The following is a 25,881-nucleotide window of genomic DNA, read 5'->3' on the forward strand; positions in this document are numbered from 1 at the left end:
CAACCGCTAACAAAATATATTTAACGTCTTTCAGCGCAAAGGTGTTATCGCTTGCAAACCAAAGATACAATATTTAAAAGCTAAAACTATCGAGTTTAAAAGTAACGATGATCATCTGACATTCATTGAGATCTACAAGAGCTATTCAGCGCTTTGGGATGTCGAACACCCCGACTATCGTTCGACCACATACCGCAATGAGGAGCTCAACCAAATGCTCGAGGAGGTTAATCTGATGCTTGGCATTGATAGTACCTTGGAAGAATTGCAGAAAACCTTATATGAGATGCGTAAAGAGTTTTCAGCCGAGAAGCATAAGCGTCTAGTCGAAACCACACAAAACAACACAACGCCGCCACCACCGCCACCGTCAATTATACAAACGAAGCTGATGGAATTTCTCGATGTTAATCTGGGACCATTTCGCTGTGATGTTTGCGCTGAACTAATTAAGACCTCCGATCAGTATAAGATTCATAAGTCTGGCCATGATGGCATGCAACCATTTATTTGCACACTTTGCGGTAAGGGTTTCCAAATACCGGGCAATCTAACCATACACATACGTCGTCATAAAGGTGATTTTCCGTATGCTTGCGAAGTATGCGATAAGAAATTTGCTACATCAACCGAGGTCGCCATTCATATGCGTAGTCATACAGGTGAGCTTAATATTATTATTGGTTGTTTTCAAATATAAATTGAATTTCCTTTTTTGTCCGTCCGTGAGTCCTATATAGCTAGCTATAGCTTGTGGAAAAATTGTGATATTTTTATAAAACTTGGTGCAAATGTTCTTTGGAACTTGGAACTTGTTTTTGAAAGTGGCAAGATCGGCAGTTGTTGTTGTTGTAGCGACAGAACACATTCCTGAAGTAATTTTCAGAAATGCTGCCGAGTTGAGAGTCATTGGGCGGATAAAAATCTAAGTCCGTTCCTGTTACTTAGACCCGACTGTCGTGGGAACGGCAACAGCGGTCCGTAGCTATGCCATAACATACTATTACCCTATAAAGTACTTTAAATTAACACATTTTTTGGAATACTATGCATGATCAAATTTGACCCGGACTGAAAAAAAAGAAAACCATTTTTTTTAAATACTGTGGTTGGGACTGCCGAATATAGGTGAAATCCGTGCATGATCAAATTTCACCCGGACTGGCAAAAAAAATATATACCTATTTTTTGGAATACTGTGATTGAATGCCGAATATGGGTGTAATTCGTGCATGATCAAATTTAACCCGGACTGACTAAAAATTTGCACGTAGTGTATTCAACGCTTTACACAATTCTCCATACACATGTTATAAGTCCCTGCTGAAATGACCGTTAACGCCTTCAGTAACTTACTTTATGGCTTCAATCAACTTTTGGCGTGTTTCCTTAATTAGATTTTTTAGTTTTCGAAAAAGCTAAGGGATTGTTTTTCGTCAAAAAGTCGGTCACAGGGCTAGTATGTGACTGCACTCTATCTTGGTAAAGAAACAGAATTTTATGTCGACAAAAACTGATCGAATACGACGAATCGCTTCACATAGACGCCTCAAAACGATCAAGCAGTATTTCTTATTAATCGTTTGACCCTGTGGAACGAATTCCTTTCGAACCACAAGATGGTAATCAAAGCAAATGTTTTGCATCACTTTGTTTTTTGACCGACTTTAAAGGAGTTCGCATAGTGTCCCTTATACTATAACAATTTTCTAACCTTATAAACTTCATATACACTTTATCACATTACTAACACACATTTCCACTCTTCATACTTTCAGGCGAGCGCCCTTACATCTGCAGCTTCTGTGGCAAATCCTTCAAAACTTGGTCCTTTTACGACACACACCGACGCGCCCACCTCAACCAGTCCAACTTTCATTGTCCCATCTGTGACAAGGCCTTCTACGAGCGCAATCGTTATACGGATCACATGAATGGCCACTTGAATATACGTAAACATGTTTGTGATGTGTGCGGCAAGGCCTACACCACATTCGCCAATTTGAAGAAGCACAACGAACTGCATTTGCCAGTGAAGAAGTACAAATGCGACATTTGCGGGCAGCGTTTTGCGCAATTCGCCAGCGTGCGTTGGCACAAGCGTAAAACGCATGCGCAACAGATGGAACAGTGATGTGGGTGAAATTAGTAGCCTATTGAAGATTGAAGTGTATATAAATGTGGCATTTTAAATGTTGGTAAAATAGTGCTACTTCACTGCTGGTGGTTCAAACAAAGTTTAACTTAGTTATTAGCGTATTCAATAATTTATTAATTTTTAATTTTAAAATTTAACGTTAAATGAATCCTAAATAGAAAATGCCAGTATATAAATAGTTAGGAATACATAGATATGTATATAGATACGTACATATGTAAGCAAGCGTGTACTTAGCTTGTTGATAGTGAGTAGTCGGTAGTTGTTAGTTGTTAGTAAAATAAACAATTACGAGTATTATGCACACAATCAATTTTAAAGTGCCTTTAGCGGTATTTACGAGTAGTAGACCACAACACATACTCACATACATATACATATATAATGTAAATGTAAACACCTGTACGTAAGCTGCCAGCGCATTTTGAATGCTTTTTGGAGTGGCCTCTACTAAAAGTTTGCAAAAATATATTAAAAACAACAATAAATAATATAATGTTGCAATTGTTGTTAAGTAGTCAAAAGTAACCTCACTTAGCATTTAGAACAAAAAATTTACACACGTTACTTCGCGCCATACATATTTACACTTATGCACTTGCACACGTTTACGCGCTTAAACAAATGCAAAAACAATAGAATTTTTATCTAGTGTCTAAAACGTCATACTCCGACAAATAAATCGAGCTACTTAAAAAAAGACTAGCACAATTCAAGATTAGTTACAGTAGTTACCGTACGGTTGTCACTTGCGAAACTGAAAGCAGTTTAAAATGCACACGTCAAAATACATATCGACAGCTAAAATGCAAAATCACGTAAAATCACTTTTTATAAGTTTACAGGCAAAGGAAACACGTTATAATGGAAGCCACTCATATTGAAGCAAAATTTGAGTTTAGGTTATAAAATGGTTACATAACGGTTATCATACACTCATATTGAAGTAAAACTGAGTTTTGATTATAAAATGGTTATATAACGGTTATCATATACTCATATTGAAACAAAATTAGAGTTTTCGTTATTAAATGGTTATATGTATATTGGTTATCCTACAATTTTACGGAAACAAAATTTGAGTTTTGGTTATAAAATGATTATATAATATTATATATTGGTTATCCTACAATCATATTGAAACAAAATTAGAGTATTCGTTATAAAATAACCAATATATAGGTTATTACATCTGACAATGATTTTAAATTTTTGTTTGATAACACGTTGTTTTGCATTTTAGGTGACGATAAACATATGTACACTTAAAATTTTTCTATTGAAACCCATTATAAGTTTTTTTAATATAATTTCTGAATTTTTTTTTACCTTTTCTATAGAGTAAAGAAGTTTAAGATGTCACATAGGTTTCCTCGGGTAAAAAACAACCTTTTCAACAATTTTTTCTCATATAAAAAATTAAATATTTTATTATTTTTTTTTACAATTATTTGTTTTTATTTTTATTTTTATTAGAAATATTTTATTCTTTTTTATTTATTTTTATTTTTTTATATTTTTATTGTTACAAACATACACTATTAATAAAGAAATTCTAAAATTTTTGGAAAAAAATATTTTAAACTCGGCCATTGCGATTGCCTCGGAAAAGAGATGCGCCCACGTTGGCAGGATAATTCCTGACAGGATCATCCAATGTGAAAAAATACGTGTTTTAGTTAAAACCTTAACTTAGAACTTGGATGAAGGAAAAAAAACTTAAAACTGATTTTTGGCGGACATTTTTCAAAAAAAAAATTCAAATTTCGCAACATTTTTTTTTTTCAAACGGTTGTAATCGAAAAAAAAGTTCTTCGTCCAAGTCTTTAAGAATTGTATCTCAAAGAACTGTGTAAAATTTCATGAAGATCGTTTGAGCAGTCCCCGAAAAATCTTTCCAACCGACTTTAAAAACACAGTTTCGAAAAAAAACGCCCTCAAAGACGGCGCACTGAGCCTAGCTGGCCTCGAGCGCACAAGTTTTCAAGGTTGTATACCGAAACTATTACTTCGATCTACTTGAACATTTAGGACAATATTCTAGAGGTGTTGTAGAATTTAATAAGACAATAAAAAGATCGATTTTTTGAAACACGTAAACCCATGTAACCCCTTAAAAACTAACACAAAAATGTAACGGATTTTCATTTTCAAAACTTGAATCCGCGAAAAGCCAAAATATGACCAAAAAGTTACTCTGCTCCCGCGCGCTGTATGTACACCGAAATTTCAGTAACTTAAATACAATAACAAAAATTATATTTTCGTATTTCAAGCCAGCCACCAATTTTAATTTTGAATATACTTACCAGCTGTTCAAATTTGAACCGAATTGGCCCACTTAAACTAAGCATATGAATGTTATAATAAATATTGGTATTAAAATACGCAAAAATGTAATTTTTTCACAGTCCGGATCAATTTTGATCAGATGGCACATATCTATCTATAACTAATTTTAATATTGTAAATACGTACTTGCATGCAATAATATTTCCATTATAAATTATTGCACAACAACAACAATTTCTTTGCGTGTTTAGACAATACTTAGCTGTTTTCTTGCAAAGTTTCAAAGTTATTATTCGTGGCGCAATATAAAAATTATAAATCTTTGACAAAAAACTAAAATATATAAATTTCTCATTAACATTAATATCTCCATATAAGTACATACATACATAAATATTAATTATTTGTGAATGCGCCACCACAACTGAATTACAGTTAATTTTATTTTTTCTAAGAAAGTCTACTAGGTCTCACTGTTTGTTTATTAAATTTGTTTGTTTTTTATTTGCTTCAGTGATAGTGCCGGGTATTATGACATTCTTGACAAACATAATAACAAAGCAGTTCTTTATTAAATAACACCCTTTGTTGTTGCTGTAAATGCTATTTTAAGTATAATAATTTTGTTTAATTAATAGAAAACATTTAAATTTCACATTTCAGGAATTCAAAAAAAAATTTAAAGTTTTTGTATAAAGAAAATGCTACCCGTTCGCACGGTGGTAACATAATTTCACATTTTTATAATATGAAATTCGTTGCAAAATTTAGGTATTAAAAAAATTAATTTTGTTTTGTTAAAAAAAAAAAATTTACTAGTCTGAACGCATGGTATCATAACATTTTTGCAGTTTTTACTTAAATGAGTTTTTAAGATTGAATTAAATATAAGATTTTCTAATTTGAGTATAAGTTTTTATTAATATATTTATATTTTTTTACTCATGTTTTTTTATTAATCTTTTCTTATTAATTTTTTCTTATAATTTTTTTTTATATTTTTTTTTTGTAAATCGTTTTTTATTAAAATTTTTTATTTAAATTTTTTTTAAATTAAATTTTCTTATAATCCATTTATTATTTTTAATCATGCTTTTTAAATTTTTTCAAACTGATTTTTTTTTAATTTAATATTTTTAGCATTTTCTTATTGTTAATTTTGTGTTTTCAGTCATGCTTTTGAAATTTTTTCAAACGTGTTGTTTTTTATTTTTTTTTACATTTTCTTATTATTCATTTCTTGTTTTCAATCATGTTTCTTAAAATTTCGATCTTGTTTTTTTTTATTTTTTAATAATATTTTCTTATTATTAATTTCCTATTTCCAGTTATGTTTTTTTTTTTTAATTTTCAATCTTGTTTTTGTTTTCCTTTTTTAAATATGTATTTTCTTATTATTCATTTTGTGTTTTCAGTCATTCTTTTTAAATTTTTTCAAAATTCTTTTTTATTATTTTTTATTCATTTTTATTTTTAATATTTTCTTATTATTCATTTTGTGTTTTTAGTCATGCTTTTTAAATTTTTTTCAATCTTGTTTTTATGCTTTTTACATTTTTTTGTTTAATTTTTTTTTTAATATTTTCGTATTATTCATTTCTTGTTTTCAATCATGTTTTTCAAGTTTTTCAGTGTAGTTTTTTTAATTTTTTTTTTTAATATTTAATTTTATCTTAATATTTTCTTATTAATAATTTTCTTTATAATATTTTTTTTATTAATAATTATATTTATTATTAATTTATATATTATTAATCAACCCTTTAAGTAACATATTTAGCTTGAAACAGAATTAATTGCGAATTGAATAGCAGTCATGACCAACGATGTGCCATTCCCATCATGTCATATTGTTTACAAAATCATTTTCTCACGCTTGCCGGCAATCTAAATAAATAAATATATATAAGTGCATTTGACGTGTGTGCATTTCCCCACAATAAATAAGAATTCAAGATTACTATCAATAGTCACCCCCAATAAAAGCCACTCAATACCCTTAAGACGACGGTCTTTCACAAAGCTATACTCTCAATAACTTTCTATCGAATATGTGATCATTTGTGATCGTTAATTGAATGGCTGCAATTAATTTGAAAACATGAAATGTACAATACAATAAATACATTTGCTTTGACCCATATACTCGTAAGTAACAACGGACAAATGTACAATTGTGGACACAATTTACTTAATTTTGTTTTATTATTATTTTATCACAGACTGATGACTCTAAGCATTACATGTACAGTATGTATGTAGCAATTAATTTGAGGCTTAAGGCAATTTCACCAACGGAATATTTAGAAATAGTTATTTTTATGTCTGTGCGGATTCAATTGAAAGTGCATCTATACTGACTTGCTACTATATACATATGTACATACATAAAGAAAATATACAATAATATATGTCTATATTAAATACATGTATGTAAGTATGTATGCAGCATGAAAAATATTCTACTTAATAAAGATGCATGATGCAGTCAAATTTACACATGTAGAGGCACACACAAATTATATTAAGCCTGTCGCAACCGATTTCAATTATAACATATCAGGCCACACATGTTAACATATAGTACATACATACATATAAATAAATTTTAATATATCAAATAAAAAAAAAAAACAATTCAAACAAGTGAGCTGTATTTTATTTAATTATGCTTAAATTTTTTAGTTTTAAGATTAAGGAATTGATAAATTGTTTTAGTACTTAAACTTATGATAAGCGATAAAATGTGTAGTTACTTAAATAAAAAAGAATGCCATAGTTAATATTTGTATAGATATGAATAAGTACATAAGTATATGGAACTGTGTATGTACAAACATACATGCATTGTATGTGATAGTTGTTATTGCAAAGCGCTTAAGCGACATTGTATAAACTCTATATTCATTAATCCCACTAACTTAAAAGTTTGTCAATATATAATTGATGTCGTTGTTTGCCATAGTGTCTGTCAATAAAATTCAAAAAATAAGTATTAAAATTGTCATGCCTTTTATTTGCTAAGAAAATATACAAAATTTCTAAAATTTTAATTGATGATGGATTTTATGTATGAAAGGCTTTCAGAAATGCAAATATTTAAATTAATTTTCCTTGGTTTAGCAAAGCAAACTACTTTTATTTGTGCATATCGACGTATATACATACATACATACATACATGTATGTAGTGAAGGATGGAAATTTGGGACAGGAAATAAAATGCACGAACATATTTCAACCTTGAGACCAATGAATGAGATAGCATGTACACATATGCATTGTAATACATACATACATACATAAGTATGTATGTTTCTAAGCCAGCAAATAATTCAACTTATATCTGTACAGGAAAAGGCACCAGCTGTTCTTACCCATATAAGGGAGCAAATACTTTAACAGCTAGTCGATAGTAGTTTCTATTGGCACAGCTCAGAATGCTTCATAGATATTATGCTGAAGAAACAGCGCTTGACCACAAATAAATTTAAATTTTTAGTGTAGCGGGCCTGTGGGAATAAATAGTTATCGATTTGATATCGATAGCCCAAGAAAGTTGAATTAAGTTCGTTTCTATTGGAGGGTATTTAAAAACATATTCAATTAATTTAGGGCCTCGTCTGTCGTTTTTATGTCCGTTGGTTAAGAAATTAAGTGGTTAAGAAAGATGCACTATGATAAACTGCTTTACCCCAAACATAAATTTCTGCAGAAATGCTTATCAAATCATAATATTTGAATTAAAAAATAAAAGAATTAATATTTGAACTTAACGCATTTAACTTTATTTAAAAATAATTTATATGTATGTGCAACTATGTACAAAAGTAGTTTTGGAGACTTGAAATTGTCTCCGCAAACCCTCAATTTGGTTTTTCTGAAATCCACTAGTTTTCTGATTCCATTTTGTTCGCCCAATTAACATTTTCGCTTTGCATTCGACATTTATTTAGTGTAGAGAATTTTTACAAGTAGCAAAGTAAAAGGTGTGTAGCTCCTCAATATTTTCGTCTTATTTGTCATTTTAATTACATTTAAATAGTAAAATGTGCTTAAATATAGTAAATAGCAACTATAGATGATGATTGCATTAAAGGTTTTTGAAAAAAAGTGATATTTTAAGGATTTTTCTTTGTTTAACTTTGAGCCATCAATTGACTGGGGAAAGTTTTTAACAGTAGCCTGGTGAAAAATGTCGGGCGCCGCTGTTAAAATACTGTTAACACAAGCCGCGCTGTAAATTCAAACGCAATTTTAACAGCATGATGTTACCAACCGCTGTAAATAGCATTTATAATGTAAAGTGGTGCAGCAGCAGATGGTTGTGTTGGCCTTTGTTAGTAAATAATTGCTTGGAAATTTTTAAAAACAAAAATTGGCTGGATAGTTTTTAAATAATAAAATGTGTTACAAAATCAAAGTTTTCCAGTGAATTTTTTTTGTATATACTTTAATATAGTCGACTGAATTTATGAAAATTGTTTTAAAAAAATGTGTCTTGTGGAATATTATGAACTGGAACACTTAGCATTGCATTGAGAATGCATTGTTGAGCGTTGCACATTTCGTGTTGTGTGAATGCCGATGCATGCAACTGCTCGTTGTTCGGGTTATTTTCGTGCTTGCAGCAAAAGTGCTCGTTGCTTTATTGCTATCTCTTTGGTCGTAATTGGAATGTGCTGTGAATGGAGATTTTCCCTTTCACTGTGTACTTTTGTGCTAAAAGTGCTTACCAAGTGCATTCCACTGAAATCCAGTAATACCTTCTGGTATTTACTTATCCTCACACACCACATTAGTGCTAATGGTATTTCAATACATGTTATTTGTTTTGTGGGTCATGTGTGTGTAGGTCCAACTTATCTCAGTATTTGCTTAAAAGTCGCCATTTCGTTATTGTCTCATTGAATTCGGTGACATGCATATATAAAGTTGATGTAGAAACAGAACTTTGTCCAAATGTTGTTAATTTTGTCCAATTTTTTTTACAGTCTGGCCGCAAGTATCTCCACTTCAACTATGACTTCATTTCATGAGCGAAAGAAACGGGTGAAAAGAAAGCAGCATATGGTGACTCATCAACATGGCGATGTATCTTGAACTGGTTCACAGAATGTCCGGAAGTGTACGCTGAGTTTTACATTATTACAGATGGCATTGGTATTTATGAACATAAGCAACAAAGCTAAGAAATCATGTGGCAGGCATGCCTGGAAGCATTCTAAGTATCTAACGTAGGCTAAAAACATGATTGTGCTCACAAATTATTGCTATTTGTATACTTATGTATTTATATGTTACATGTTTATAAAATCATACATTTGCCATGCATAGCTTTTAATCTATTTTCAGATCAACATCATCCAACCAATCTAAACCAAACCAAATCAACTACAACAACGACATTTAACACAACCTTTTAATTATTATATTTATAAAAATGCATATAATACATTATATAATTCATTACATTGTATATTTCATATGTTTATGTACGAAAAAATTTCTTGCTCTGTTGCAAAATTATAAATTAAACAATTTTTTTTTACTAATTATATGCTTTCCTCTCTTAATAGCGCCCAAATACCAAACTGCATACGCCTGTGAAGGTAAGAAATTAACAATAGAATGCGATCCAGGCGACCTGATCAACCTGATACGTGCGAATTACGGACGCTTCTCAATAACGATATGCAATGACCATGGCAATGTCGAATGGAGTGTAAACTGCATGTTCCCAAAGAGTTTGACCGTTTTGAATTCAAAGTAAGTAAAGCGTTTCACATTTAGAGGCATAAGCTATAACATCACACGATTTTCTACATTTCGTTTTTTGTTTTAGATGCGCGCACAAACAAAGTTGCAGTGTGCTAGCAACGACGAGTATGTTTGGCGATCCCTGTCCTGGTACACACAAGTATCTCGAGGCGCATTACCAATGCATATCGGCGGCACAAACATCAACTACCACCAATCGACCCAGTCCACCATGGGTATTAGCGAATAATCCACCATTGCTTGCCAATGGCAGCACATTAATAAATCCAAGTGTGCCGTTGCAACCGCAAGGACCAGGGCGCCTACCACTACCTGCCAATGGTGGCATTCCATCGGCAGGTGGTCTATGGCATACACTGCCGCCAACGCCAGGTCCACCGCAACCCACATTACCAGGCGGCCGTCTGAAAGGTAACTATAATACAACGGTGATAAAAAATTCCAACAGACACGATGGTTTACCACCACCACCGCCGTTGCATCATCATCATCATACGGGACATCATGCAGCAGCGCCTGCGGAAGGCGTCAACGCGGCTGATAGTACTGTCAGTAATACGCGACCAACGGCGAAAAATGATTTATCAACACGCACGCCGGGCACAAATCAAAGTAAGTCAAGCAATTTTGTTTAATTCTTATAAGCTTAAGTTGAAACACATGATTACGCATAGCCAAATCACATGTGGGTCCGTCCAACACAACCACCACACCCAATACGCGCATACTGAGTGGTGTTGGTGGCAGCGGCACGGATGACGGCACCATACTCACCGCTAAAACCGCACAAAATCGTGGCAATCAACAGCAGAGTACCCCAACACAACAACATGCTGCTGGCAACAACAATAACAACGTAATGGGCGCTGAAGCTAGCGGTGGAGGTAATGGTATACGTACCATAAACAATATAAATAATCTGAATATGGGTTTGGGTGCGGTAGCCGAGGACGAGTCGAATATGTTCTGCGGGCCAACGAATGCGCGTAATCTCTTCTGGAATATAACACGCGTTGGTGATGTAAATGTGCAGCCCTGTCCAGGTAATATATTACACAATAACTGCATGTATCATATGTTTGTATGTAAATATAAAATGTTTTATTAGGTGGCGCAACTGGCATTGCCAAATGGCGTTGTGTACTTATGAAGCGCGTCAACTACAAAGAAGAGGATGGTGGCATAGCGGAAACCACCACAATGCGTGCAATACCACGTACTAATTGCAGCAGCAGTAATGGCAACAGCAGCTGCGAAAATGCCGCTGATAGATTAAGTCAACGCATCGGCAATTTCGAGCCCACTTGGCATCCCATGACGCCAGATCTTACGCAATGCCGCAGTCTGTGGCTGAACAGCTTGGAGGTGCGCGTAAATCAACGCGAATCATCTGTTATTTCGATAGCAAACGATCTATCAGAGGTTTGTTTACTGCTTTGCACACTTTTGTATTAAATTTATGTGTTGACATTTAATTGTTTGCTAATAGGTAACTAGTAGCAAAACCTTATATGGTGGTGACATGCTTGTAACTACGAAAATCATACAAACCATGTCGGAGAAAATGTTCCACGACAAAGAGACCTTACCAGATCAGCGTCAGCGTGAGGCTATCATATTAGAATTGCTACATGGTGTGGTAAAGACTGGTTCAAATTTGCTCGATGAATCACAATTGTCCTCGTGGATGGATCTGAATCAGGAAGATCAAATGCGTGTGGCCACATCATTGCTGACTGGACTGGAGTATAATGCATTTCTTTTAGCCGATACTATCATACGTGAACGCAATATTGTGCAGAAGGTCAAGAATATACGTAAGTAATAAGGATGATGGGGGGAAATTAAAAAAATAGTATTAAATTATAATTAAAAAAAAAATAATAATATTAAATTATACTTTAAAAAATTTAAGAGTAATTAAAATTTTTTTTTAATTATGATAAAAAAAATTACATTTAAAAATGTAAAATTATAGTAAAAAAAAGTTAATTAAATAATTATAGTTAAAAAAATTAAATTATAATTTACAAAAAAATATACAAATAAATTATTAATTAATTCTTTTTTTTGTGGAAATTATAATTTAAAAACATAAATAATATTTAAAAACGTAAAATTTTAATTAAATTACAATAAAAAATTACAATTAAAAAAATAAAATTATAATAAAAAAAATTAAATAATAAATAAAAAATAAAATTATAATTAAAAAAATTAAATTAAAATTAAAAAAAATTAAATTAAAAAAAAATTAAATTATAATTTACAAAACAATATGCATATAAATTCGTAATTCTTTTTTGGGAAATTATAAAAAACAATAAATAATATTAAAAAATGGTAGATTATAATAAAGAAATTAAATTTTAATTAAAAAAATTAAATTCTAATTAAAAAATTAAATTTTAATTTTCAAAAAATAAACATTAATAATTATTTGTTTAAGAAATTATAATTAAAAAAATAAAGAATATTTAAAAATGTTAAATTATAATAAAAAAAAAATTAAATAAATATTGAATTATAATGTAAAAATAAAAATAAAAAATATTCAATTAAAATTTACAAAAAGAATATCAATTATATTTTCCAAAAAAAAAATATTAATTTAAATTATGATTAAAAGAAAATATCAAATTTCATTATAATTTACAAAAAATAATAACTTTATCGATCAATTAATTTTTTTAACGAAATCATAAAAATTATTTTCCAAGCCAAACAGATTATTTTGAGTCACTGTTGTAAAGTAAATAAAATTATTTTCTTGTACATAACTATTATTATTAGTTATTAAATTTTTCTCTTTCACTTCCACGCAGTGTTGTCTGTGCGTGTTTTGGAGACTAAGAACATTCAGGGCAATGAAGTGTTCCCCGATCTCGAGCAATGGCAAATCAGTGACGACCGCATAGAATTGCCGCGCACTGCACTCGTGGAGAACAGCGAAGGCGGCCTTGTGCGCATAGTATTCGCCGCATTCGATCGTTTGGAGTCGATCTTGAAACCGTCTTACGATCACTTTGACACAAAAAGTTCGCGCAGTTATGGTAAGTTTTGCTATAAAAACATTCAACTATAATTTATTACCGAACACGTTTCAAAATAGTGCGCAACACAGCCTTGCTGGCCAGCGAGCGCAACGATTCGGGCGCTAGCGCTGATTTACAACAACAACGCATACGCATACTCAATAGTAAGGTGATATCAGCGAGTTTGGGTAAAGGACGACACATACAACTCTCACAACCCATCAAATTGGTGTTGCGACACATCAAAACCGAAAATGTCACCAATCCGACTTGCGTCTTTTGGAACTATATAGATCAGTAAGTCATATTTTTGACTTCACTTGAATTATAACATAAATTATATTATGACATTTAAAATTTATTAAATTTTAAATTTATTGTGCACCACTTCATTCCCACTCACACAGCGCTTGGTCAGCGAATGGCTGCACTTTGGAGTCAACAAATCGCACGCACAGCATTTGCATGTGCAATCATCTTACCAACTTTGCCATACTTATGGATGTCATGGACGAGCACAATCATTCGTTGTTTGGCGTCTTCGATGGCAATATGCGCATACTCATCTACATAAGTGTCGCCATTTGCCTGGTGTTCGTCGTTATCGCCTTGCTCACGTTGAAGATATTCAATGGCGTTTTCATAAAGGTAAGCGGGCGACGTAATCGACGTGGTGGTGGTGGTGGTCAAATCGGCGGCGGCAGTCAGCGTCAACGCAGTGGCCGTCGTCAAAATAATATACGCGATCAGACGCATGAAACGCTTGCGATTACCACAACTACATCTGCGACGGCAGCAACTGCCTCGGGCGGCCAACCGGCGCCCACAAATAATATACAAAATATACAACAACAATTGAATTTACAACACATTCCAAATATAATGGGTGCGGCGTCGGGTAGTCATCTTGGCACAACGGCGCCCACAAATTTCATACAACACAATTCCATACGCAATTCCAATCGCAACAATTTGAATGCGAATAATTTCAACTTGCAACAGCAAGCCGCTGCGGCACAACAACAACAGCAGCAGCAACAGCAACAAGTTGTGGCTGCTGCTGCTGCTGCCGTTGTTGTCGCCCAACACAATCAACGTAATTTACAAATGAATAATTTGAATTTGAACTTGAACTTGCAACCGCCGCATCATCACAATCCGCACGGACATAACCTCAATCAGCCGGCGACATCCACACATATGCATGTTAGTACGGCTACGGCACATACGACACCGCATCACGGCAGCATGGAGACGTCGATGAGTAACACCACGTCGGTGGCGGCAATGGCGGCCGCGGCCACAATCGCGGCGGCGCTGCAACATGCCGGCAGTAATAATAATTTGAATGTCAATCGCAATAACAGCAACAGCAATGTGGGCGCCAACAATCGCTTGAGCGATGCGAATACGAATACAAATAATATTATAATGCAAGGCAATATGGAAGATTTACAGTATAAGTGGTGGTGGTGGTGAAATATTTAAAGCAATTTACATGCTTTGTTTACTGTATAATAACTAAAATTTATTTTAAGTAGTTTATAGGTTATGTGTAAGTAAGTATATGTGTAGCTTATTTTAGTCGCATGTGAAAAATCTGAAAAACAGCGTATTTACTTAAGTAGCATTGCATAGCATGTTTGAAAAAAAAAAAATTAATTTTAATTTAAAATTTTTTTTATTTAATTTTAAACGCATTTCATTGTTATCTGTACTGATTACTGTAGTAGTAAATGTGATATACTATTAAGTATAATTTTTTTAGCAGCGACGTAAGTAAATTTTATATTTTAGTGCCTTATAATATATGTGTATTCTTATAGCATTGCATAACATACATTTCTTAATTTTACGCGCTATTTAGTTTGTATGTTTTATGTAGCATTTTTTGTTTCGTTTTAGTAAATTTAGCTTTTAGATTGCATATCCATTTTTATGTTAATTTTTGTTTATATTTTTTTTAAATAAGTTAGCTTAAAATATATGTATTTAAATTTGACATTTATTTCAAGTCTTATCACATCACATTTCATGCAAAATAATAATTAAAATAATAAATGTCATATTGTCTATTTGAAAACTTGAATTTTTTCGTTCATTTGTCATTGTGTTCATTAATTTAATTAAATTTGTTGTAATTATTGTGTAGTTTTTGTTCTTTAATATTCGTCTCATTTGCTGTGTGTCTACAACCTATCCTATAATATCCAAAAATACCAAAAACCACCACCACTTTACTATAAAATAATTAATACAGTTATAAAACAAAAGAAATACTTAAATTTAAGCACGAAATTAGAAAAAAAAAATTATATGTATTCTAAAAAGTCAAATTTAAGTTTCAAAATTATGGCAGCAAAAAAATTATGGCAAAAGCATATATTTTTATAATTGACATTTTTTCGAACAATTTGAATGAATTTGAAAAATTGAAATTTAAACTTAATTAACTTCGAAAAATATTCGAATTTAATTTTTTGTAATTTTGAAACATTATTGTTTATTTTTCTAACATTAGAATCGAACTTAATCAAATTTTTGTGTGGTTACAAATCTACGAAGTAAATTTAAATAGATTTCAAAAAAATAACTTTCCGTCAAGAAACAAATTTTTTGAAACTTCGAAAAAATTTTTTTTCAAACTTTTAAACAATTTCGTTTTTTCTAACTTCGAAATATTTTTTCTAAATTCTTTTCGAACTTTTAAACAATTCCGTTTTTCTAACTTCGAAATATTTTTTCGATATTTTTTTGGGGGAAATTTAATTTTAACTAATTTCGAATTTAATTTTTTGTAATTTTGCAACAATTTTTTTATTTTTCTAACTTAAGAATTGATCTTATTCGAATTTTTGTGCGGTTTTGAATATTTGAAGTAAATTTAAATAGCTTTCAAAAAATAATTTTCCGTCAAGAAACAACTTTTTTTAACTTCGAAAATTTTTTCTTCGAACTTTTAAACAATTTTATTTTTCTAACTTCAAAATGTTTTTTCGATATTTTTTTTGGAAATTTATACTTAACTAACTTGGAAAAAATTTTCGAATTTAATTTTTTGTAATTTTGTTTATTTTTCTAACTTAAAAATCGAAATTAATCGAATTTTTTTGCGGTTTCGAATATACGAAGCAAATTTAAATAGGTTTCAAAACAATAACTCCGTCCAGAAAGAACTTTTTTGTAACTTCGAAAAATTTTTTTTTCGGACTTTTAAGCAATTTCGTTTTTTTCTAACTTCAAAATATTTTTTCGGTAATTTTTTGAACTTAATTAACGTCGAAAAATTTCGAATTTAATTCTTTGTAATCTTGAAACTATTTTAATTTTTCTACAAAGTAAATTTAAATAGGTTTCGAAAAAAATAGTTTTCCGTCAAGAAAAAACTTATTTTTGTAACTTCGAAATTTTTGTCTGTTTTTTTTTGGAATTTTGAAACTATTTCGTTTCTATTGTAATTTTGAAAAATTTTTTCTATTTTTTTTTTTGGAATTTTGAAATAATTTTGTTTTTTTCTAACTTCGAAAAAAATTCGAACTTTTATTGTAATTTCGGAACCAAAATTTGGATTTCAGACTTTTTTCGTAACTTTAAAACTTCCAACATTTTTTAATGTTTTTTGGTATTTTCGAAAAGTATTTGTTTAATGTATAACTGTATTAATACTCTACAAATTATTTGCATTATAAATTACTGTTTTATCTACCACGAAAAACAGCGCAACTGCCGTTAATTGTATACCACCACCTACAACAATAGCAAACTATCTTTTATTTTCACTTGAATGCCATAAACTGCTTTTCAACTTTTTTGACAAAATTTTTCCAAATTTTCGCTATTCTCTTTTCATATTTTTTGCAGTCTGCGCGCACTTCCATCTATCGCAGCATTTATATATGCCTACTTTTCATTGAAATTCTTTTCCTAATTGGCATTGAGCAGAATGAGACGAGTATCCTTTGTGGTTTCACTACTGTTTTTCTACATTGTTCGATATTGTCGGCGATAGCGTGGTTCTGTTTCGAAGGTGAGTTAAGGTTTTATGACTTATTTTTTTAGTTTATATAGCTATTAATTCGTCGGTGTTCAATTGAGGGTAAATAAGTGATTTTTTGGTATTTGAAACAATTATGAAAATCCGTTATTTTAATTTCTTTAGAGACACAGGGACTCTGTTTTTGATAACTTGAAGTATATTCTTATAAGTACTGTTTAGTTTTTGAAGCAGTTTAGTTTTTTTTTTGTTACATTTCGTTGGTGTATAAGATCGGAAAAAAATATGAACTCCGAAGACCGTTTCAATGATAAAAATAAAATTAGAAGCGAAAATTTTCATATAATTTAATTTTTTTTAAATAATTTTTTAATCCTAAATTTATTTTATATTGCGGTGTGCCACTTTATGAATTAGCCCCTATGATACCGAATATCTGGACCCCAGTACCTATATTTGAACCGAAAATATCGGTCAGTATATAATTGAAATTCTGGGATAACCTTTCCTACCAATGGTGTGTCTGTGTGTCAAAAATAAGTTGAACCGGGTCAATATTTCCCTTGGACACCCCCCTAAAATAAAAATTTTCGAACTTCCTGCGGACTTTATATCCCATATATTTTTATTATAAATGCACATTTGTGCTTAGAATGAATAAGATTGTGTGAAAACTCGCAATAAATCCTTTATAACTAACAAGCCTTAAGTACTTGAAGGAAGCTGGCTTTAATCCAAGAGTATAAAATATTCGGTTGTTCGACTGTAAGCCCTCCTTACTTATTAATTCAAATTTTTTTATTTGTAATTAATTTTTTTTTATTAAATTTTTTTATTTAAATTTTTATTTTGAATTCAAACTTTTTTTATTATTTTTTATATTTTTATTATTTTTTTAATATTTATTATTTTTTTTTTAATTTTAATTTATTATTTTTTTTAATTTTAATTTGTTTTTTCTATTTTGTCTTATTACTTTTTTTTGGAATTCTAGTTTTACTTGTAATATTTTTTAGTTCTAAATTATTTTTTTAATTCTAAAGTTTTTTAATTCAAACTTTTTTATTCTAATATAAAGTTTTTATTCTAAATTTTGTTTTTATTCCGCATTATTTTATTCAAAATTTTCCACTTTTAATTTTTTTTAATTATGTTTTCTTTTTTAAATCTGATTCTTATATTTTTTCACTTTTAAGTTTTTTAAATTATGTTTTCTGTTTTAATTCCAGTTTTTAAATTATATTTTTTCCAATTTTCATTTTTTTTTTAGTTTTTATTTCAAATTTTTTTTCGAATTTTTTTATTCAAAATTTTTTTAATTATTATTTCTAATCTTGCTATTCTAATTTATTTTAATTATTATTTTTTAATTAAATTTTTTTTGCATCAAAATTGTTATTTTTTTGTTTTATATTTGCATAAATTTATTTTATTATTTTTTGTATTCAATTTTTTTATTCCAAATTTTTGTTTTCTTTTATGTAATTCTAAAATTTTCAAATTTCTCTACAAATTTCTATTCATCGCAATTTCTTCTCAGCATTCCAATCATATTCTACACTAACCACCGATGACATGTTACTCGAAGTTGATCAGACTTCCAAAGTGAATTGTTACTATTTACTCTCCTACGGTTTATCCCTTACAATTGTGGCCATTTCACTGGTCATTAATCCAAATACTTACACACAAAATGACTTTTGTGTACTTATGGAGGCGAATACGCTGTTCTATTCGAGTTTTGTGGCGCCTGTGCTGCTATTTTTGCTGGTAAGTGCGAATATATATATTTGAAAAAAAAAATAAATAAATTTCACTTTGTGAACTGTGATATTCAATATGGATTTGTCTGATTTTATAGGGAGCTTTGGGCTACACCTTCTTGTCATGGGTCATTATGTGTCGCAAGAGTCACACAACGCTGAAAAATAAAGAGCATACGCGACTCGCCAATGTGCGGTAAGTAAAATCGTAAAGCAAGTTCAAGTAAATCGGTTAAGCAGAACTTGAAAAATCATTAGAAATTTTTGAAAAAAAAAATGAAAATTTGAAAATGCACCTGTGAAGAGCTTTAAAGCTTCTTTGAAGTTCTTTCTTATTTGTAATTTTTTTTTAAATTTCTTTTACAGCTTCGACATGCGTTGCTCCTTCATTTTCCTACTACTGTTAAGCGCTGTATGGATATCCGCCTATTATTATCTACGCCTGGCCAAAGCGGAGGACGACTTGGCCGTTGTATGCGGTTATCTTTTCATTAGTTTCAACACACTAATGGGATTGTATATTTTCGTGTTTCATTGCATACAAAATGAGAAGGTAAGCTGCGCAGGCGCTTAACCTTACACAAATGTTCTTATTTCCTAACTTTTTTTTTTATAATTTTCTGCAGATTCGTCGCGAATATCGTAAATATGTGCGGCAAAATTCTTGGTTGCCCAAGTGTTTGCGCTGCTCGAAGGCCTCAATTTCCTCGGGCATTGTCGGCAATAACGGCATTGGCAGTGGCAGCGGCAGTGGCGGTGGTATCGGTCCAGGCAACGGTAGCGGCGGTGGTACACTTTCCGGCACACATCGTGGCAACTCGAACACGGTGCAATTGAAGAAGTCCAAATTGCCAATCGGCAGCGAGGGTTTGGTATCAGATGACACCGGCGGTATTATATCGGCCGCTGAGGATGCCATTATTGCATCATCAGATTGTGAATTGAATGATGCGCGCAATCTGTCGTTAACTAGTGATGCCGATATGGATGCGGTGAAGGGCGGCGGCGGCAATATGACGTTGCAGCACGGCAAGGGTGGCCACTCCATTATTGATGCCATGCAAGGCCATATTGTGCTGGAACGCGGTGGCGCGAATGGCGTGCACTCAGTTGGCGGCAGTGGTGGGCTGCGTACGCCCAGCGCTGGTCACACTTCACCCACCTCATCGGCCGGCTCGACGCATCTGATTTTCGGTGGTCAAAAGCAGCAAATGATTGGCGCAGGTATTTCAGCAGGTGGTGGACCACAAGAGGCGTACTACCATCAGCCGGATTACTATGGTTGGAAGCAGCAAATGGGTAATCCCGTTGGCGGCAACAACAATGCATTGAGCCTGGCACATCCGCGCGATTACGTGGGTAACGCGGCTGCGTCCCAGCAGGCGCATGAGTTCTTCTACTGGACGCAAAAGCATCAGCCGCATGGCAAGAAGAAGCGCGGCAGCGGTATTGGCGGTGAATCGCCGAGCGGTTCATTGCACAGTCGCACAACAGCGGCGTCGCAGCAAATACTTTTCTATCCGTCATACAAGAAGACCACGCTGAAGCAACAACAGCAGCAGCAGCAGCAGCAACAATATCCGCACTACGATGAGGCGGTCGGTGCTGCTGCCTACTATCAGCAACAACAGCATCAACAGCAGCAACAACAACACCGGCGTCATGCATCAGCGGCCATGATGATGGCGGCACATCATCAACAGCAACAACAACAACAGCAATTGTCCTCAGATGAGGAACAATTGGAGCCAGCAGCCGCTGCGCATGCGCATTTGTTGCATTTGGGACGACGCGCCAACTCACAATTGCCACCACCGCCAGCGCCCGCATCGCACGCCTACCATTATCCACATCATCACTCGCCAGAGTTTATGGGTGTCGCGCACACGCCCACACAGCGTTACTATAGAAATAAGCATTCCAACTGTGATCTGAGCCACGAGGAGTACGACCCGAGCGGACGCGCGGGCAGCGAACAGTACTACAATCAAAATTCAATGGGCGGTGACGGCCCGGTTTATGAGGAGATTCTCAGCAATCGTAATTCCGATGTACAACATTACGAAATGGATTTGAATATGTATGGTCGTGATAATGACGATGTCGACGACGATGATGATGATGATGACGATGATGTTAACGATTGCGACAACGATGTGGTAGTGAACAATGGTCGTGGTGGTGGTGTTAGCAATAGCGCTATGCGTCGGCAACAGCTGCGTCAAAGGCATCATTATGAGGCGGCGCGAAATGGCGTCGTTGGTGCAGGTGTAGGCAACAGTGGCAGTCGATATGGTCACGCGGAGAGCGGCGCGTCCAGCGAGGAGGACGACGATGATGGAGAAAACGCGCAGCGACGCGGGTTGCCACAGGGTGATGAACGCATGCGGCGACTGATTGCCTTGCAAGATGAAGAGTTTCAGCGGCGGTTTCAGTAAGTTTTGAAACTTTTCGTGGTTTTATTTGGTACTGTTGACTATAACGGTATTTTTTGTCTCTCTCTCGTTCTTTTCTCCTTTGCTCTATTTCTCTCCCTCTAACTCTCTCTCTTTCCTTTCCCCTTTCTAACTCATTTCCTATCTTTTTTTCCTTTCAACTCTCTCTTTTTTCCTCTATTCCTTATTATAACTCCTTTTCTCTCTTTCTTACTCTGCCTCCTTTTCTCTCTCTTCCTCTCTTCCCTTATTTCTCTCCTCCCCTATCTTTCTTATTTCTCTTTCACGTCACTCACTCTATATCTTTCTCTCTCTTCAACAGAAGGCAACGCAAGAAAGCCGAGGCCTCATTAAATGACAAAACGGCAGCGGCGGCGGCATACTTTGATCACCACAATGCGGCAACGTCAAGCGGTGCGGCGGTTTTTGGCATTAGCGGCGGTGGCAGTGGCGGCGCGAGCTCAATCCGCGCCATAAAAAAGATCTCACCGAATAATCGAATAGGTGTGCATGAGTTATTCACGACGACTCATAATAGCAGCGGCGCTGCAGGTGGTGGTGGAAGCAGCTTAGGTCCTCCCTTACCGCCGGCCAATCAACAGCAAGCGCAACAATATCCGCTGTCGAAGAGGCAACAAGTGTCGCCAACAACACTAACAGCAACAACACCGTCATCGTCGCACACACAACCAATTGGCCGGAACATTTCTGCAATGCTGGATGAGAACAATACGGTACGTTGTTATCTCGAACCGTTACCCAAATGAAGTGCATGCGTATCTCAACCAACCCACACATAGGTGAGGTAGTGTAATTATAAATATGTAATAAGCTTAACTGCAGAGCGTATGGCAAAAGACAGGCTATATAAGAGCGTAAGACATTAGTGTTTAGCTTTTGTTTTTTTTCGGCTGAAATCATAGCTCGGTTTATAGGCATTTACTAATCGTGTATGTATGTGTGTATGTCATACGTGTTAAGCGTCGGTTGAAGTAAGGAAACTAATAATAATAAATTATGAAATGTTAAAAGTAATTAAAAACAAAAAGGTATATTATAAATGTATGTATGTATATGACAATGAGAAACTATGAAACTCCTACTGCACACCATACGATTCCCAGCACAGCTGCGCGAAACACGCAGACACTCAAGTAAACCAAGCCATTGAGTTTTGCAGTTGTAAAAAGTATGAAACTTTTTGTTGTTACCTTTAAAGCTTTAAGCAACTATTAAGTAGCAATTCTTTTTTTTGTTCATTAGGGCACGCTTCTTGCAAGTATACGTCGTTTAGCGCAGATAATAGTGGAGGTTAAATTTTATTTTTGTTTTGTTTGACTTTAAGATTTTTTAACGGTGGATTTTTTGTTTAAATTTAGATTTTACATTTTTAAAGGGAGTATTTTTTATTTAATTTTCTAAACTAAATTTTATGTTTTTGAGTATATTTCGCTACTTTTTTATTTAATTTTCTAAACTAAATTTTATGTTTTTGAGTTAGTTTGGCGGGTTTTTTTTCTAAACAAAATCAAAAATTAGAATAATTTAACATTTTGCGTTCAAAAATTAACTTCGTTTGCTTTAAAATACGCTTTAAAATGTACAACCTGCAATTTTTTGTTCAATATTTATTAAGCAACTGTCATGCAAAAGTTTATAACATTTTCTCATAAACACCCTGTTATTTTATTTGTATACATTTTTGGCATTTGTTTTGATTTCTTTCGTCGACATGAAGATTTATTATTTTTAATTATTTTTTCAACATTTATTTAAAAAAATAACATTTCCGTTAATTTAAAACTTTTACCGTTTTCAATGACTTTACCTAATTTGTAAAATTTTCTTAAAACTTATTCCGTTTATTTTCTAAATTTCTTTAAATTGTAAAAAAAAAATTATTTAAATGCAATCAACATAGCTTTTAAGTGCAACTAAAAACTAACGCTTCTACTGTAATTATAAATAAGCGCATAAATATGTTAATTAATTGAAATTGTCAAATTTTTGCGAATTTGGCGTTGTAACTAAAAGCTAAACTCCAAAAAGTCGTTTTCAAAACTAATTGAGAATCCTACAACACTTCACAATCAATAAATTTTCAGTCTACCAAACTTTCAAAATCCGTTAAAACCTACTTACATAATTGCTAAAAAAAAAAAACAAAAATAAAGCAAAGGTCCTTTCAACTTTAAACAAAATAAATAAGTAAATAACTAAAAACGCTATCGAATACCTCCACTCGAATCCTGTCGAACTAAAGTTGTTGTACATTAGTGTAGCTACTGACCTATGAGAATGAGAAGGCAAATAAATGTTCAAATAATTATTGTATGTGTAGTTGTGCGGCCACAACAAACGCAGGCACTTACCAATGTTGTTGTTAATTGTGTATTTTCACGGCGAGGCGCATTAGTTGCAGGAAAAAATTTAATGCATAGAAGAAAATTGAAATTGTGTCCGTTTGCTAGGATACAATAAATATAGAAACATAACAGCAAATTGTGGTCCAACAATAACAACAGCAACTTAAATTACAAAATCGCACCAACTAAATCTTTCAAACAAATAAAAAAAGAAAACAAATAGGCAAACTAAAAAATTGTAGTGTTTTAAAGTGTATAAAAAAATATAAATCAGCCTCTAGAGAAAATAAATGAAACTTTTATGAAAAGTGTTGAGTATTAAGTAATGGTTAAAAGCAAAAACTAAAGCAACGGTTTATATGCAACCCGAAATAGTACGCGATAATGAAACAATCTGCATGTAGGACACTCGTATACATTTTCTATGTGTTGTTGTAATTTACAAATCGCTGCGCACCAAAAATCAGCAAAACAAAAGCAAAAAGTAAACTAATTAATTAAATGCAACACTTTGAATAACAATAAACGCAAGTAATTTGTATTTAGTAATGGCGTAAGAGTAGCATGAACGTTTGAAAAATTAAGAAAAAATGAAACGCGCAAACATTTAGGCGTAGTTATGTGTGATTTTGGCGAAAAAAATAAAACACGAAAGATTGTATTAAAATTATAGCATATTTGTAGCATAAAAACAAAATACTTGCGCACACAAATTGTGTAATTTATATACTTGCATATATACATATGTATATACATGCAATAAAATTGAGTACTATGCATACATTTATAAATATTGTACTAAAAATTAATAGTAAAAAAGCAGATATAGGCATTTATTACATTGTAAGTCTAAAAGAAAACGCAATGCAATTTTGTTTTTATTTTTGTTATTTTTTTTTTTTTGAAAATGCTGTTATAAAAGCAGCAAAAATGCGTTGCGATAATTTTGTAACTATAAATATTATACAATGGCTGAATTTGATTTTTTATTTTGTATTGCAAATAATTTCACTGTATGTATGTATATTAATAACATAGTATTGGTTTTGTTTAATTTTTTGCATATTATAGCGATTTTATAATTTTGTTTTATATGTGTACACGCTGCCATAGCTCTATGTAACTTGTATATTTGAAATATATTGTATGTAAAACAAATTGATGAGTAAATAATGTTTAACTGAGAAATATATACACTAAAAATTAGTAAATAATAAAAAGTTTAGTATTGTGTTGTTGCCACAAACGTCGTATAGAAGGCGCAGAGCAAATGCTGAAATATGAAAGGAATCGTGAAAAAAAACTTTAAATGTATATGTAAAATAGCAGTAAGTTTCGCGCGTATATTTATAAATATTAAATGAATAAATAAATCTATATATACACATATATACGTATATATACATATATATAAGAAAATAAAAATCCAAACAAAAGAAACAAAAGAGTATGTATCGATCATGTTTATGTCGCTGAAAGTGTGTGTTTTAAAAATCGCTAATATTTTCACGCAGTTGAAGCTTGGAAGGCGTGGCGTCGCAAAGGTTAAAATCTGGTCGGTCCCATTTTGTATATTAAAAAGTCTATAAGAAAATATATTGAAGAAAGAAAATATTTATCGAAGGAATTCGCAACAAAAACACAATACAAAGACACAAAATGAAAATTGCAAGAAGAAAAATTATATAGCAAGAAATGTTAAAGCATTTTTTTCTAAAAAAAATAATAAGTAAAAATGTGTATATTTAAATATACTAAAATCATTTTAATGTAATAAGTGTTTGTGTTTTATTTACAACGCAACAGCATAGAGCGACTAAAATTGTTTCCCCGTCAATGGGGTCAGAACGGGCCCGAATTTTAGCCGGCCACTGACTGTCAACTCCGCATCACTTCTCGAAATTAGCAAAGATAAAATATCTATGAAATTAGTTCAAGAATATTGTCTGACAATACAAAAACAACAGTTGCCTATTTTATTGTTACTCACGTAAGCCTTATTGATAATTATTACGGCATAGCACTTGTGTTACTTTTGATTGCCTTGTATAAAGCAAA

The 25,881-nt window shown here is 32.4% G+C and overlaps 2 protein-coding genes across 5 annotated transcripts in view; both read left to right on the forward strand.

Moving 5' to 3' along the window:
* The window catches only part of LOC109579569 (uncharacterized), a 50,004-nt gene extending 42,964 nt beyond the window's left edge, over positions 1-7,040 (forward strand). Inside the window, exons 5-6 of the mRNA XM_049451838.1 lie at positions 35-662; positions 1,779-7,040. Coding sequence (XP_049307795.1) covers positions 35-662; positions 1,779-2,134 — 984 coding nt within the window. The 3' untranslated portion in view covers positions 2,135-7,040. The remainder of the gene's footprint in view (positions 1-34; positions 663-1,778) is intronic.
* A 1,355-nt stretch (positions 7,041-8,395) lies between these two features.
* Positions 8,396-24,286, forward strand: LOC105226664 (latrophilin Cirl). Of its 4 annotated transcripts, none has more exons than XM_049453659.1 (15): positions 8,396-8,438; positions 9,444-10,218; positions 10,295-10,842; positions 10,905-11,273; positions 11,339-11,652; positions 11,720-12,047; positions 13,056-13,283; positions 13,343-13,562; positions 13,673-13,913; positions 17,127-17,292; positions 18,800-19,029; positions 19,121-19,218; positions 19,389-19,575; positions 19,649-21,456; positions 21,780-24,286. In XM_049453659.1, exons 2-15 carry the CDS (start codon positions 9,893-9,895, stop codon positions 22,222-22,224), a joined length of 5,508 nt encoding a protein of 1,835 aa, XP_049309616.1. In that variant the 5' UTR covers positions 8,396-8,438; positions 9,444-9,892; the 3' UTR covers positions 22,225-24,286. The 4 variants fall into 4 exon arrangements, with proteins under 4 accessions (XP_049309616.1, XP_019846013.2, XP_049309618.1 ...); XM_019990454.2 differs by lacking the exon at positions 8,396-8,438 and having other exon boundaries at positions 9,444-9,686; positions 10,029-10,218; XM_049453661.1 differs by lacking the exon at positions 8,396-8,438 and having other exon boundaries at positions 9,444-9,612; positions 10,029-10,218.
* Positions 24,287-25,881: the final 1,595 nt, after the last annotated feature.

This window comes from Bactrocera dorsalis, chromosome 3, assembly GCF_023373825.1.
Source record: "Bactrocera dorsalis isolate Fly_Bdor chromosome 3, ASM2337382v1, whole genome shotgun sequence".
In the NCBI taxonomy this organism is placed as follows: Eukaryota; Metazoa; Arthropoda; class Insecta; order Diptera; family Tephritidae; genus Bactrocera; species Bactrocera dorsalis.